Source organism: Tenrec ecaudatus, chromosome 10 (assembly GCF_050624435.1).
Source record: "Tenrec ecaudatus isolate mTenEca1 chromosome 10, mTenEca1.hap1, whole genome shotgun sequence".
NCBI lineage: Eukaryota > Metazoa > Chordata > Mammalia > Afrosoricida > Tenrecidae > Tenrec > Tenrec ecaudatus.
In genome coordinates, this window is record NC_134539.1 from 134,968,413 (window position 1) to 134,983,320 (window position 14,908).

Sequence of the window (14,908 nt, forward strand, 5' to 3'; positions counted from 1 at the left end):
CAAATGGGAGAAAATGTCTATGGACTCATGTACTGATAATGATTTAGTATCCAATATAACGAACTCTTATAAATCAATAACAAAATAAGAAACAACACAATAAAAAAAGGGGCAGCGGACTTGAATAGACCATTGAGACGATGTTTTCCAGAAAAGCACAAACAGCCCATTGCTGCTGTGTGCCACTGGATAGACGCTGACTCAGCAGCCCTCCAGGAAAGGGAAATGGGGCTGCAGTCTGCAGTTTACACTGCTGACCTGGTCACCAGCTGAGCACCTGACATCTCTGTACCACCAGAGCTCTTCCAAAGCTGTCAGCCAGCACATGAAAAAATACACAATATTAAAATAACAATGAGCTATAACTGCCATCCTTTAAAAAGAACCCAACTTCAAAAGAGGCAAAGGAAGGTCTGTGAATTCCCTCTATTTACGAATGTCACAACTCTCCAGGTGGAAGGAAACATTTAGTCATCAAGGACTGGTCACTTGGGCCTCCTGTCTCTGCGATGACCACCTTCTTGAAGGTGCCTATTTTCACCCCTCTCAAGCATATACCACGAGCGCTTCACCGCCTGCACTTCAGAATCAGCAGTGTAACATGTTCAAGCACGACATGTTAATGTCCTGCACCAGAGAAGACACTCAAACATCTCAATGTGCTGGTATGATGCACATTTCTACCACCCTGTATTTCTTAGTGAAAATCTACAATCTTACCTGAACACATTCTTCCAGATCCATCTTTTCAAGTTCATGGCAATTCTACAAAAAATGAAACCAAGTATTACACTGCAAACATTTAAGACATGGGGGAGATTCAAGGTTAAGAGGCATTACTAGATATTGCCTCTTATTTTAATTTTTAATATACTGATGAATTTTAGGGTTGTCATTCCAATGTCACTTCTGACCTTTAAAAAGCCCTGATCACAGTGGAATTTCCCACATACGCCACATCTAGGTATTTTACACATTGTAAGTCCGAAAGAATACCTTTCCTGAATGTTCATACTATTGGACTAGTACAAAGTACTTCCAAGTACAATTAAAGTAAGAAAAATGATTTATTTGGGAGAGATTTAGCTATGTCAAGTGTTGGCCCCACTCAATTGACATTCCATCATTTGGCCTGAAATCAAATGTTCTTCCCCTTTTTCCCATTACCCTGGTTAAAGACAGTATAATTTTAAATACAACAATTTAAAAATTACCCTAAGTGGTGTAGAAAAACTTCTGAATACAAAAAAATTCCTTAAACCTCTCCATTTAAGACCAGACTTTTTGTTTCTTTCAAAATCAGTCTCATCTATCCCTCATGTATAAGTAAATTAACTCTACTAAGTAACTTATTTGTTTCACAAGGCACCACAAGTCACATCTTAGTTTAAGTTATTGTTTTAAATTGTGGACCCCTTTTGACCCATTTAAAAGTTCTCTCCGTTGGAAAAAAAAAAAGGCGGAAAATGGCAATGTGGATTGAGGCTCTGGTGAATTCCCTCTGAACACCGAGAAGGGGAGTGAACAGCTTTGCTATCATGCAGAAAGCAATGGGAAATGGATTATGGAAGATGCAGCTAGGTTAAAATCTAACACCGTATCATTTGATCTAGCTTTTGACCCATTTTAAAGTTATTAAAGTTTTAAATATTTTTTTCTTTTCAACTGCTTCCTCCCCTTTTCTTTTGCTATTATTGTTAGCTTATTTTGAGTTTGTTTTTTTCCTTCATTATTTATTTAGTTATTTTAAATTGTTTTATTGGGGGCTAATACAACTCTTATCACAATCCATACATACATTGTGTCAAGCACATTTGCACATTCATTGCCCTCATCGTTCTCAAAACATTTGCTCTCCACTTAAGCCCCTGGCACCAGGTCCTCATTTTCCCCTCCCTCCCTCCCTCATGAACCCTTGATAGTTTATACATCATTTTGTCATATCTTGCACTGTCCGACATCTCCCTTCACCCACTTTTCTGTTGTCGGTCACCCAGGGAGGAGGTCACATGTAGATACTTGTAATCAGCTCCCCCTTTCCAATCCACGCTCCCTGTACCCTCCCAGTATCACCACTCACACCACTGGTCCTGAAGGGATCGTCCACCCTGGATTATGTTTCCAGTTCCTATCTGTACCAGTGTACATCCTCTGGTCTAGCCAGACTTGCAAGGTAGAATTGGGATCATGATAGTGGAGGGGGTGGAGGGAGGAAGCATTTAGGCACTAGAGGAAAGTTGCATTTTTCATTGTTGCTACATCGCACCTTGACTGGTTTGTCTCCTCCCCGAGACCCTTCTGTAAGGGATGTCCAGTGGCCTACAAATGGGCTTTGGGTCTCTACTCTGCATACTCCCCTCCTTCATTATAGGATTTTTTTGTTCTGGTAATGCCTGATACCTGATCCCTTCGACACCTCGTGATCACACGGGCTAGTGTGCTTCTTCCATGTGGACTTTGTTGCTTCTGAGCAAGATGGCCACTTGTTTACCTTCAAGCTTTTAAGACCCCAGATGCTATATCTTTTGATAGCCAGGAACCATCAGCTTTCTTCGCCACATTTGCTTATGTACCTATTTGTCTTCAGCGATCGTATCATGGAGGTGAGCACACAATGATAGGATTTTTTGTTCTGATGATGCCTGATAACTGATCCCTTTGGCACCTCATGATCACACAGGCAGGTGTGCTTCTTACATGTGGGCTTTGTTGCTTCTGAGCCAGATGGTTGCTTGTTTACCTTCAAGCCTATAAGACCCCAAACGCTGTATCTTTTGATAGTCGGGCACCATCAACTTTCTTCCCATTTGCTTATTCACCTGCTTTGTCTTCAGTGGTTGTGTCGGGAAGGTGAGCATCACAGAATGCCAATTTAATATAAGAAAGTATCCTTGCATTGAGGGAGTACTTGAGTGGAGGCCCAATGTCCTTCTGCTACCTTAATACTAAACCTATAAACATATGCACATAGGTCTATTTCCCCCTATTCATATATGAATATACTTGCATATGTACATGCCTTTATCTAGACCTCTATTAATGCCCTTTGCCTCCAATCTCTTCCCTTTGTTTTTGATTTTCGGTGTGTGAAATTCAGGACAGATGGATGTGTAAGGAAGCTTAGCTAAGGCTTTCTTGGGGGATATGGCAGAGGAAGTTGGGAGAAGAAGGGGTGCTAATGACAAGGGGTACAAGAAGATAATGTTCTAAAATGGACTATGGGAATGATTGCACGACTCTATGATTGAACTATTTAATGGTATGATATTTGCATTATGTCCCCATAAAACTTAAAAAATGAAAGAAAATTGGTGACTCAAATCTCTTGAAGGAGCAACATATTCTCCAATGCAGCGGTTCTCCACCTTCCTCAGGCCGCCACCCTTTCAGACAGTTCCTCATGTGGTGGTGACCTCAAACATAACATTACTTTCGTTGCTCCTTCATCACTGTCATTTTGCTACTGTGATGAATCGGGCGAGCCCTGTGAAAAGGTCGTTCGACCCCCAGGTTGAGAACCGCTGCTCTAGTGCACGTGTGTACGGTTAGAGCTGCATCCTGACTGCCGAGGGACACAGCTGGAGGGGTCCACCCGTGCTGCCGTTCTACTGAGCTGAGAAACCCACACGGCCCTACGGGCACCGGGGAACATACTTACCCTCGCCAGAGTGGCAAAGCCCGCATCTGTTAGCTGAGAACATCTCGCCACTTCTAGTATTCTGTCAACAACAACAACAACAACAAACAAGTCACATCCATGGCCGTGAAAACTGCGATGATAGAAACAGCAATGACTTAAGAAGGTAACCACCTACTCCTGAAAGACTACATACTACTGTGACATTCACATCTAAACGAGTGCTACACACAGATCTTCAGTAACTTCCATGGGATCATCATAAAGTAGTCCTGTAAATGCCACCACTCAGGAGGCTGAAATCAAAGAACACAGAAAAGCATACAGGAAGTTTGTAGTTAGTGCCAAAAAGCACAAGAAATACACGGAAAAAGCCTTCTTGCTGGCGTACTGCTCACCCCCAGAGGGCAGCCTGCCCTACAAAACAAGGAAGAGAGATAAATACCTGGTTAGGGTTCATCTTTTGCTGAAGCTAATTATCCTTCCCCACTATTTTACAAATAGGTCCATTCAAACTTAATCCACTTCTTATAATTACTATAAGTGGACTGCTAAATTACAGGTATATTCCAAGTATGAAATTCCATTCTTACATAGAACATAAGAGAATCATTAACAAGTGAAAATAAATTAGAAACGGATAGGGTAGGTGGCGTAAGGTCTCCCACAGAAACTCCCATAGGACAACCCTTGCTGCCCTTTAAGAACGAGCAGGCATACTGCCACGATGGAAAGGATTCCTTAAAGCAGCTCTCTGGTCCTTTTCTCACCAATGCAATTTTCGTCCAAAGTTGCCTTGTGGAACCCTTCTATCTACCAAGGTTATGAGTTCATGCTTTGGGCTCCTAAACAGAGAGCCGCCGTAATGGTCTGAGCTGAATTCTCTGCCTTGAATTGGATTGGCTGGGCAATTCCCTATTAACTTCAAGGCAAAGAAGTCAGTCTAGAAAGTTAGTTAACTGGCACAGCAGATCCCTAGAAGCCTGGTGCAGTGGATACGTGTTTGGCTGCTAACTGCATGATAAGCCATTAGAAACTACCAAGCCCTCCTGGGAGAAAGATAAGGCTTTCTACTCTTATAGAGTTTACAGTCCTGGAAACCCAGAAGGGCAGTTCTGCCCTGGCTGATAGGGTCACTGTGAGCTGGAATCAATTTGATAGCAGTGGTTTTTTTGGGGAGAGCAGATCCCCACTCCCCACTGCCAATCAATGAGTTGATTTCAACCTACAGCCACGACACAGAAAGGCCCCTTAGGGCTTTTAACATCTTTATGGGAGGGCGAAAACACCCTCATTTTCTTTTCTTTTTTTAAACAATTTATTGGGGCTCATACAATTCTTATCACAGTTCATACATATACATACATCAATTGTATAAAGCACATCTGTACAGTTTTTGCCCTAATCATTTTTTTCTCCTCTTTTCTTTTTTTACATTTTATTAGGGAACACCCTCATTTTCACTCTGAAGGAGTGAGTGGTAAGTTCAAATCATTGACCTTTTCGGTTAGCAGTGCAAGAGCAGCCCACTACACCACCAAGGCTCCCCGCAGATCTCTGAGGAAGCAGATATTTGAACTGGACCCTTTTTGAAGGTACTCCAATGGAATAATATGCACCTATCAAGAATAATGATGTAAAACTTTTCAAAAAGTGGCTGAACCCCAAGGACATTATACTATGTGAAACAAATCAATTACAAAAGACTATTAGGAGACCACCATTATTAAAAGTCAAGTTTGTACAGAGGCTGTACACTGGTACATATGAGGGCTGGAGGTACAGGGAATCCAGGGTGGATGATACCTTCAGGACCAAGGGTGTGAGGGACGATGCTGAGAGAGTGGAGGGTGAGTGGGTTGGAAAGGGGGAACTGATTACAAGGATACACATGTGACCTCTTCCCTGGGAGAGGGACAGCAGAGAAGGGGGGAAGGGAGACTCCGGATAGGGCAAGATATGACAAAATAACGATGTATAAATTACCAAGGGCACATGAGGGAGGGGGGAAAGGGGAGGGAGGGGGAAAAAAAAAAAAGAGGACCTGATGCAAGGGGCTTAAGTGGAGAGCAAATGCCTTGAGAATGATTGGGGCAGGGAATGTATGGATGTGCTTTATACAATTGATGTATGTATGGATGGTGATAAGAGTTGTATGAGTCCCTAATAAAACGTAAAAAAAGAAAAGAGAAAAAAATGATTGGGGCAAAGACTGTACAGATGTGCTTTATACAATTGATGTATGTATATGTATGAATTGTGATAAGAATTGTATGAGCCCCTAATAAATTGTTAAAATTAAAAAAAAAAAGTCAAGTTTGTGCACAGAAAACACAAATATTCTTTGGCTGTTAGCAGAGCGAGGGGGAAGCAGAAAGGGGAAGGCAGCAGGGCAGAGAGAAGGCAGAAAGGCAAAGGCAGACTGAGAGAGGTATGCAGGCAGGGTAAAGGGCCCTCTCTTTCTGGCTCGAGGCCAGCCCTTGCTCAGGCAACCACCCAGGCTTGTTTAGTTCTGCTGATAAGATGCCAGTTCACCATCAGCCGCAGCCGGAAAGCCCTCAGCTTTAGCTCCAAGGGTCAGCAAGGCCAGTCCCCTCAATTAAATGCCTGGAGCCCTCCACTTCACAAGCAACCCTCCTGCCTGAAGGCACTCATCTTCAGTGGACCCAAGAACCAGGAGGTCCACCCCTCTGGCTCTGTTGGTGCCTCTCCTCTGGCGCGACGTCTTTTTATCTCTGGATCAAAGAGGTCCAGTGTGCGGTGTCTTGGCATCCTCAAAGGATGTGGTCCACTCTTGCAGCTTTTCTTGATGGGGGTGAGCTCCTCCTTTCTGCTGCTGAGCCGGCTCGTTTTAAAACTAGATGACAAACTCACTAACTTCCTTGATAGAGTTCCAAGTTTTAACAATCACAATGAACTCTCTTAAGAATCACTCACAACTAGATCACATTTCCAGGTGCAATCCCAAAGATCCTTTTCTCTTCAGAGAGAAAATCCAATGCTAGGACTGAAAGTTTAAAAAGGACGTGGTAAGCACACAGCCTGGTATGCTGTCTGGTGACAATACGGGTCCAATTGCTGACTGTAAGTGGGGGAGTTGGGGGCAGCAATAGAGACAGACCTGGTCCACAGAAGCTAGAGATGTGAGAGGAGAGGACTGGCTGGTCTGATGTCTAGGCAGTTGTATTGGCACTGACCTTGCCCTGGGGCTAGAAGGGGCTGGCTGACGGGAAGTGAAGTGCCTGTGGGATCTCAAGCTAACAGCTGGTACCCATGTGAATGGCTAGGGCTGACCTAACAAGAACCTGACCACCTTAAGATGGTTATTTTGCCACATGAGCTGGTGATAAACTACTACACCTTGATGGCTTACTTGGGATTGGTCTTTCAGCGCTAATGCTCTAATTGGAACAGAAGATTGGGTATGTGAGAGGAGGGTAAGACAAAGGTGTGAACTGGCTGGCTTTCTTGGGTGTGCTCAGTTACACTGAACTGATGGTGGGGGAAAATTTAACCTTTCATGCTTGAACGGGAGAACTGGCCAGTAGAGCGGATGACCTGTGATATAGTGACAAAAATGACTTTTTCTTGATGGGTATGAGTAAGAAAGGGGAGGGAAAGATGACAATAGGATTATGTAATTGCTTTAATTTTGTTACTAGAGCTGTGATTGTAAAAACCTGGACCTTTAAATGGGGATGGGTCGATTTTGCCATCCTGCTCTGCATAAAACGAGCCATCTCCACAGAAGGGGGTCAGCTCACTATCATCACAGAAGAAGAGACAGGAAGAGAACACGTTTGAACACCAGGCACCCTGCACGTTGAACCTCCTTGATCGGGACACTGTGGCACGGGCAAAACCAAGAACCAGAGCACAACACAGTGGTGAGTTTCCTAGGCCATGGAGTTTATAATGCTGGGGGTCTTTGAACAGGTGGCTTGTTTATCATTGGGGTGCGCCTCCAGGTACTTTATTCTCTGACTCAAATTAAGAGGGAGCACAATCCACCTGAGGCTTTTCTCTACACTACCTAAGCAATGCAGAGGCTAAGAGGCCAAGGGCCAGAGACCCGCCTGTGGGCATGTAGAGCATGTACCAAGCATTTACGATCCTGAATTATAACTCATCATGAAGTACAGGTATGGGTTCTGTGTGGACAGTGCAACCAAGGCTTGAACTCTGCTGAGAAGTAAAGTAATACTTCGGGAAGATTGGTAGGTGTCAGAATTGGTAAGAAGATTGGAGGGTGCTGCTATGCAGTCTGGTTCTCTGTTTCCCTTGAGAAATCAGTGTAGGTCACACGTGGTCCCCATGCTCTTAGAGAGGCTGATAAAGTGAACAATGGCTGTGAGGAATGGCTTCTTGCCACAACCAACTACACAAAATCTTTGCGTAAAAACAAAGTTCAGAAGTCAGGAAGGGGAAGGAAAGATGACCTACGGAAATGGGAGACCGAAAGAGGGTGGCAGGAAGAGTGTTATCACATGGAGAGGATTGTAATTAATGGCATGAGACAAAATGTGTAAGTATGATTGACTGAGAAACTTAGTTTGCTCTTTAGACGTTTGCCCAAACAATAAAATGCTAACAACAACAACAACAAAAAAAAAAGGTGGAAAACTTGTAAACTTTTGAAAAACAGGACGGCACCTTTGAGTTCTGGCTCTCACAGGTTTTATAGTGCATATATAATAATCTACTACTGTATGGTAAATATATAATTTACTATACTGAATCAACAGGAAGTAGTCTATGTTTTCACATTCAGCACGTCTATAAATTGAAATTTTCCTTACATGCAAAAACTATTTTTTCTATTTTTATTTGTATATAAAATAAATGGTGTATTTCATATTTAGTGAAGGGGGAAGTGCCTTTCTTTTTAAGTAATGAAATACAACAGCTTTTTTCTAGCAATAGAAGCACAAAGTAGAATTATGGATGACTAGCTCCAATCATAAATTGGAGGGTAACATCATTACATCACTATTAAACCACCGAGAACCACAGTGCAGCCAAGCTGACGCATTACCTTAACCATCACAGCCAGTGTTAGTCTTACTTCTAATCTTGAAATGTGTCATTGCCAGATATATGTTGGCAATTTTTTTACTGCCATTTTTTTTACTATTGTCATAAATTTGAAATGCTGTATAACAAGTTAGCTGATAAGTGAGAACGAGGTGTATATATAATCAAATAGGTACAAAACACCTATCTGGGCAGCCGAAAGGATAATCTTCTAGCACCTACTTTACATGTCAAGAGCTCAAGGAATAAATATACATGAACAAAGATTCTGTTGATTTTCCTTAATTATTTTCATGATAACCAAAACAATGTTTTACCTAAGCCGTGGGCAGTTCTGACCTAGGGCATTCAGGATGGCATCTGTGATGTTGGAGCAGCCAGAGGCACAGAGGGATTGTAACTTATGGCACCCCCTGCATATTGTAATGAGACCGTCATCTGTGATTTGCTATAAAACAAGAGCAAAAATACCATAGATTTTAGTAATGTAGCAGAAATAAAGGAAAAATATTAAACAAGCACCACAAAAAAATCAAGATAAGTTTAATATAAATCAGTAGCACTAAAGGAAAACATATGTAATCTTTTGTTTTATCAGCAAGAGCAACAATTTAACCTCTATATCTCAGTTTTATAATGGAAAGAACAAAGTTATATAACCAAATATCATTCGGTAAGTGTTCAAAAGTATTTAAAAACGGAAAACATGCATTCAAAGATAATATATGTAAACATCTTTTTTGGGGGTAAACATCTTAAAAAGTTGGATTTTCCAACATCAGTGGTGCTACTGGGTACCCTTTGAGCTGCTAACTCCAAGTTTGGAGCTGGCAGTTCATATCCACTAGTCACTCCTGCAGAGAAAGATAAAGTCATTAGCTCCCGTGATGATTTACAGCCCTGGAAATAGTGAGTCAGAGTGCACTCAGTAACGGTGGACCACTTGACCTGCAAGATTACTCATTTTGCATAGGTCTCCGAAAAAAGCCCCATATTTTTAATATTCATGGGTTGAAACAGCACTGTTCACAATACCATACAACCAAACCAAAATATGAATATAAGAAGATCCAAAAGCAGAAGCCAGGCTTGTTGGGAGGTTAAAATAATTAAGAATACACACTTTTGCAAGTCCCACACAAAGTGCCACTAGATAAGGCTAAGCCAGAAGCAAAGGAAGCAGCAGAAGTCAATAAGCAGGCCGGCCAGTGGACTCTACCACACTGAGAACAGGATTACAGGGCTCAGCTGCCATTTCACTTTAATGCTTCAATCAGCGGTTCTCAACCTTCCTCGCGCCTTGACCCTTTCATACAGTTCCTCATGTGACAGTAACACCCCCCCCCAACTATAACATGATTTTCATTGCTACTTCATCACTGTCATTTTGCTACTGTTGTGAATTGGGTGATCCTGTGAAAGGGTCGTGTGACTCCCACAGGGCTCCCGACCCACAGGTTCAGAGCCACTGATTTAGTCTGTAATAAATTCCCCAGGCAAAATAAGGAAAGTCATATTCACAATACTTTAATGTAAAACATTAAAAGGTACTACAATTTTACTTTCAGGAATAAGAGATGGAACTTTGAAAAGGATGATGACAATATATGTATAAATGTGCTTGACACAATGGATATATGGATTGTTATAAGAGCTGTAAGAGCTCCCAATAGAATGATTAAAAAATAAATAAAATAAAAGCTCTGGCATATACCAAAAAAAGAAGAGATGGAATCACTGTGCTTATCACATCACTTTCGAGTAGAAACATTAAGTCACCTAAATGTTGAAAATTGCTCCATCACAATGGGAATGACTTCCATACTAAGATTTGGGTGGAGGAACACAAAATACATGTGCTAGAACTAATTTTTCACACCAGCTATAATTCTTGTGTGAGGATAAAAATAAAAACACCCAAACTAAATATGAAATTTGTGTGTGTGTATGTATGTAACACATACCTATAGGGTATAACTTACAGACTGGGATTAGGCACATTTTGGTTGTTGGTAATTATGGTGATTGGAATGAAATAGGAAGGGGTGTCAGTCCTTCAGCGCAATCTCCAGGTGTCTTCTGGCCCAGGCTCTGGATGTTACAAAGTCCCTGGATAGCACAAGGGCTCATACCTAACGACTTGTTGGTTCAAACCCACCCAGTAGTTCTGCGGGAGAAAAGGCCTAGTAATCCGTTTCTGTGCAGATTACAGCCAAGAAAACCTTACGGAGCAGTTTCACTTTGTAACACATGGGATTTGTCATGAATCAGAATGAACCTGAAAACAATAAGGTTTATATCCCACCCCTCTGCGGTGCTAATAGGTAACAGTAGGCTGTTCCCAAAAGTTCAAGGTCTGAGTTCACCGAGAGGCACCTCAAAGAAGGCCCACTGAAAACCCTATGAAGAAGAGTTCCATGGTGACAAAGTGGGCTGTCATGAGAGTCCACTGGGAAGTAACTGAACTTGTATTATTTATAATCCTTAAATTAAATGACTATTATGATCTCAACATATTCCAAGTGATCAAACAATAAGGGAATGGCATCATTAGAAGGCCTAGTAGAACAAGAAAAACTTTCATCAACTTTTTTACATTACTGTTAGGGGCTCTTGTCCACAGGTAATTTTCAAGGCAAGAAAGAGCCATTAACTGTGAACTGTCATTGTTCTGAGTAGTTTGAGCAAGCTTCAGTAATATGCAGGGTGGATTACAGGGAGACACAGAGTTTGTGGCCTGAACAAAGCCAGATGCTAAGAAGTAACACTGAAAACCAAAATGAAACCCAAAACGAACTCACTGCCATCTAGTCCATGGTGAGTCATACTGATCTTGTAGGACTGAGCAGAAAAACGGCTCTTTCTCTAGTGGAGTGGCTGGTGGTTTTGACTGCTGACCTTGTGGCTGAGAATTTAATGTGTAAGCCACTACACTTTCAAGGCTCCCTAACTAGTACTCCCTACCTTACTACTTGACTAATTTTAGGGGTACAATTTACTTGTTATCTGTTTACATCAGTAGTTGCCAATCACACACCTTAACAACACACTGCAAAAAAAAATAACAGACTGCAAAAACATTTTAAATATTAAACTCTGTGAATTCATTTTTTAAAAGTAGATTGTTTCCCCCCCCAACTACCATGATCCGAATTCTACCTTGCAGGGCTGGATAGGACAGAGGCTGTACACTGGTACATATGGGGGCTGGAGGCACAGGGAATCCAGGGTGGATGATACCTTCAGGACCAAGGATGTGAGGGGCGATGCTGGGAGAGTGGAGGGTGAGTGGGTTGGAAAGGGGGAACTGATTACAAGGATCCACATGTGACCTCCTCCCTGGGAGAGGGATGGCAGAGAAGGGGGGGAAGGGAGACTCCAGATAGGGCAAGATATGACAAAATAATGATGTATAAATTACCAAGGGCATATGAGGGAGGGGGGAGCAGGGAGGGAGGGGAAAAAAAAAGAGGACCTGATGCAAAGGGCTTAAGTGGAGAGCAAATGCTTTGAGAATGATTGGGGCAGGGAATGTATGGATGTGCTTTATACAATTGATGTATGTATATGTATGGATTGTGATAAGAATTGTATGAGCCCCTAATAAAATGTAAAAAAAGGAACAAAAAGAAAAAGTAGATTGTTTTAAAGTAGAAAAGGGGTCTAGTCAGTTCTATCTTAACTATGCCAAAGACTCTAGGCATGACTACTCTCGAGCATGGAGAGTCCACTCTGTCGCCAGCATTTCAGTGGAAACACTACTGGTCTTCATGACCGAAACCCTTACAATACTACTGAAATGAATTACTTAGCACAGAATAGTCATTAGAAGGACTACTTACCAAGCAAGTCTGTAAGTTCAAAGTAACCAGCTCAGGACAGTGTGCACCTATATACTTCAGAGCTTCATCTTCTAACTAGAAAGGAAAAAGAGAAAAAAAAATTACTGACATGGTTTCAAAGGGGAAAGATTTCAGAATACATTCATCAATAGTGTACATACATCAAACTAAATTTTTTTCCATCAAACTAAATTTCAATGGAACTCTCAGCATGGTTATCAGTATTTCCATGCAGTTCTGAATATATCAAAATCCTATTACGACTAAAGGAATGGAAAGGTGACGTAAACATTGCCCAGTAGCTTATGGATTTTATTGTTGGTGGGTGCTGTCCAGTCAGTTCTCACTCAGAGCGATCTCATGTGCAACAGGAGCAACACTGCCCAGGCTTGTGCCAGCCTCACAGAACGACTAATCTGAGCCTGCTATCGCCGTCACTGTGTCCAGCTATCTCATCGAAGGTCTTCCTGCTTTAGCTGACAGCCACCTCGTCACTCCTGAAACATGTCCACATATTTGAAACGTGTCTTCATTCTCACTTCTAAGGAGTGTTCTGGCTGTACCTCTTCCCAATGTTGTGGCAGTCCATAGCATATTCCATATTCTTAGCTAACACCGGCATTCAAAGGCACGGACTATTCTTTGGTTTTCCTTATTCACTGTGCAGCTTTGCATGCACGAGGCGATGGGAAATATGGTCTGAGTCAAGCACATCTTACTGCTCAAAGTGACATCTTTTGATTTTTAACACTTTAAAAAGGGATTGTGCAGATCTGCCAAAGGCTGCAGAAGAAAGCCCCAAAGCTTCCTTTTGTCCATGGCTTGGGAGGGGCTCCAGCGTAGTGAAGAACTGATGTCTGCGACTGAGCTCTACAGGCGTCTAGCTGTGTTTGATGAGGGTAAGTCACTCAAGAGATGCTTGCCCAGCCCTGCCTGGAGGTCAGCCAGTTTGAAGAGGTTGGGCAGCTTTGGCCCATTTCGTGTTCCTTTGCTAGGAAAATGTTAAAGTCACAGAGGTAGGGGCTATGTGGAGAGATCCCATAGTATGTAAATCCAGAAGGGGCTAGTTCAGGTTCTCCGTGGTGAGGATGGCTTACATGGTTGCGAGGATTCTCTCTCATTCATCTTGGGATAACATGTATGTCGTAGGAGAGGGTGAAGCTGCAGTACTCATTTTGCATCTTCAAGAGCTGCTTGGTACCCTCTCATTTACTCACCAGCTCTAAGAGTACGTGTCCAGTGCATCCCAAGGCTACATTGATGTGCTTGAAAAAAGGATATAACAAGTGCAGCCAGGTGCAAGCTGGCATGTGCCTTTCAAAGGACTGATTCTGGCCTCTGAGAGCTCCTGGCCGGTCTAGGATCTGGAGCTGTGGTTAGGTGCCAGAGTCGGTTTCAACCCATAGTGACCTTATGCACAACAGAATGAAACACTGGCTGGTCCTGCGCCTGAGCCCACTGTTGAAGTCATGGTGTCAATCCATCTCCTCAAGGGCCTTTCTCTCCATTGCTGCCCCTCCCTCTATTTTACCAAATATAATGTCCTCCAGGGACCGATTTCTCCTGAGAACATGACCAAAGTATGTAAGATGAAGTCTTGACATTCTTGCTTCTAAGGAACACGCTGGCTGACTTCTTCCAAGACAGATCTGTTTTCCCTTTTAGCAATCCACGGTGCTTCTGACAGTCTTCACCAGCATCACAATTCAAATGCATGAATTCTTCTCTGGTCTTCTTTATTCAATGTCCAACTTTCATATGGATATGAGGTAACTGAAAATTACCAGGGTTTGGCTCATGTACACCCCAGTCCTCAAAATAACATCCTTTCTTATAAACATCCCAAAGAAATCTTGGGCAGCCAAATTACCTAATGCAATTCTTCTTTTGATCTCTTGATGGCTGCTTCCATGAGCATATATTGTGGATCCAAGCAAGACAAAATCCTGACTTCGACCGTTACTCCACTTATCATGTTATCTCGAAGTCTGTCCAGCTGTGATGATTTGGGTCTTCTTTACATTGCGTCCTAATCTACACTGAAGGTTACAATCCTTGATCTTCAATTCCTCTGCACTTTCAGCAAGTAAGTTTGGTCATCTGAATATTGAAGGTTGCTTAATAAGCATTCCTCCTAGCCTGATGCCAAATTCTGCTGCTTATAAGCCAGCTTCCCTTATTATTTGCTCAGCATACAGGCAGATTAAGTATGGTAATAGGATACAACCCTGACACATACTTTTCCTTGTTCTCTTTGCCCAAGGCCTCGTGAATCATATACAAGTTCTACAGGATTGAGAGCTAACCATACAGAAAGAAGATGTTAGCTGGTCCCAGAAACAAGGAATGTCCAAGAAGATGGTTCCTAAGGTTGGAGAATGGTCTGAGTGTCATG

The 14,908-nt window shown here is 42.3% G+C and overlaps 1 protein-coding gene across 2 annotated transcripts in view; it reads right to left on the minus strand.

Annotated features, from left to right (window-relative positions):
• Positions 1-14,908, minus strand: part of FBXL20 (F-box and leucine rich repeat protein 20) — an 84,632-nt gene that overhangs the window by 11,652 nt on the left and 58,072 nt on the right. For both annotated transcript variants that reach the window (XM_075561756.1, XM_075561755.1), the window contains exons 9-12: positions 12,514-12,588; positions 8,989-9,119; positions 3,659-3,719; positions 721-765 (exon numbers count right to left, since the gene is read on the minus strand). In XM_075561756.1, the coding sequence (XP_075417871.1) occupies positions 721-765; positions 3,659-3,719; positions 8,989-9,119; positions 12,514-12,588 (312 nt within the window). The remainder of the gene's footprint in view (positions 1-720; positions 766-3,658; positions 3,720-8,988; positions 9,120-12,513; positions 12,589-14,908) is intronic.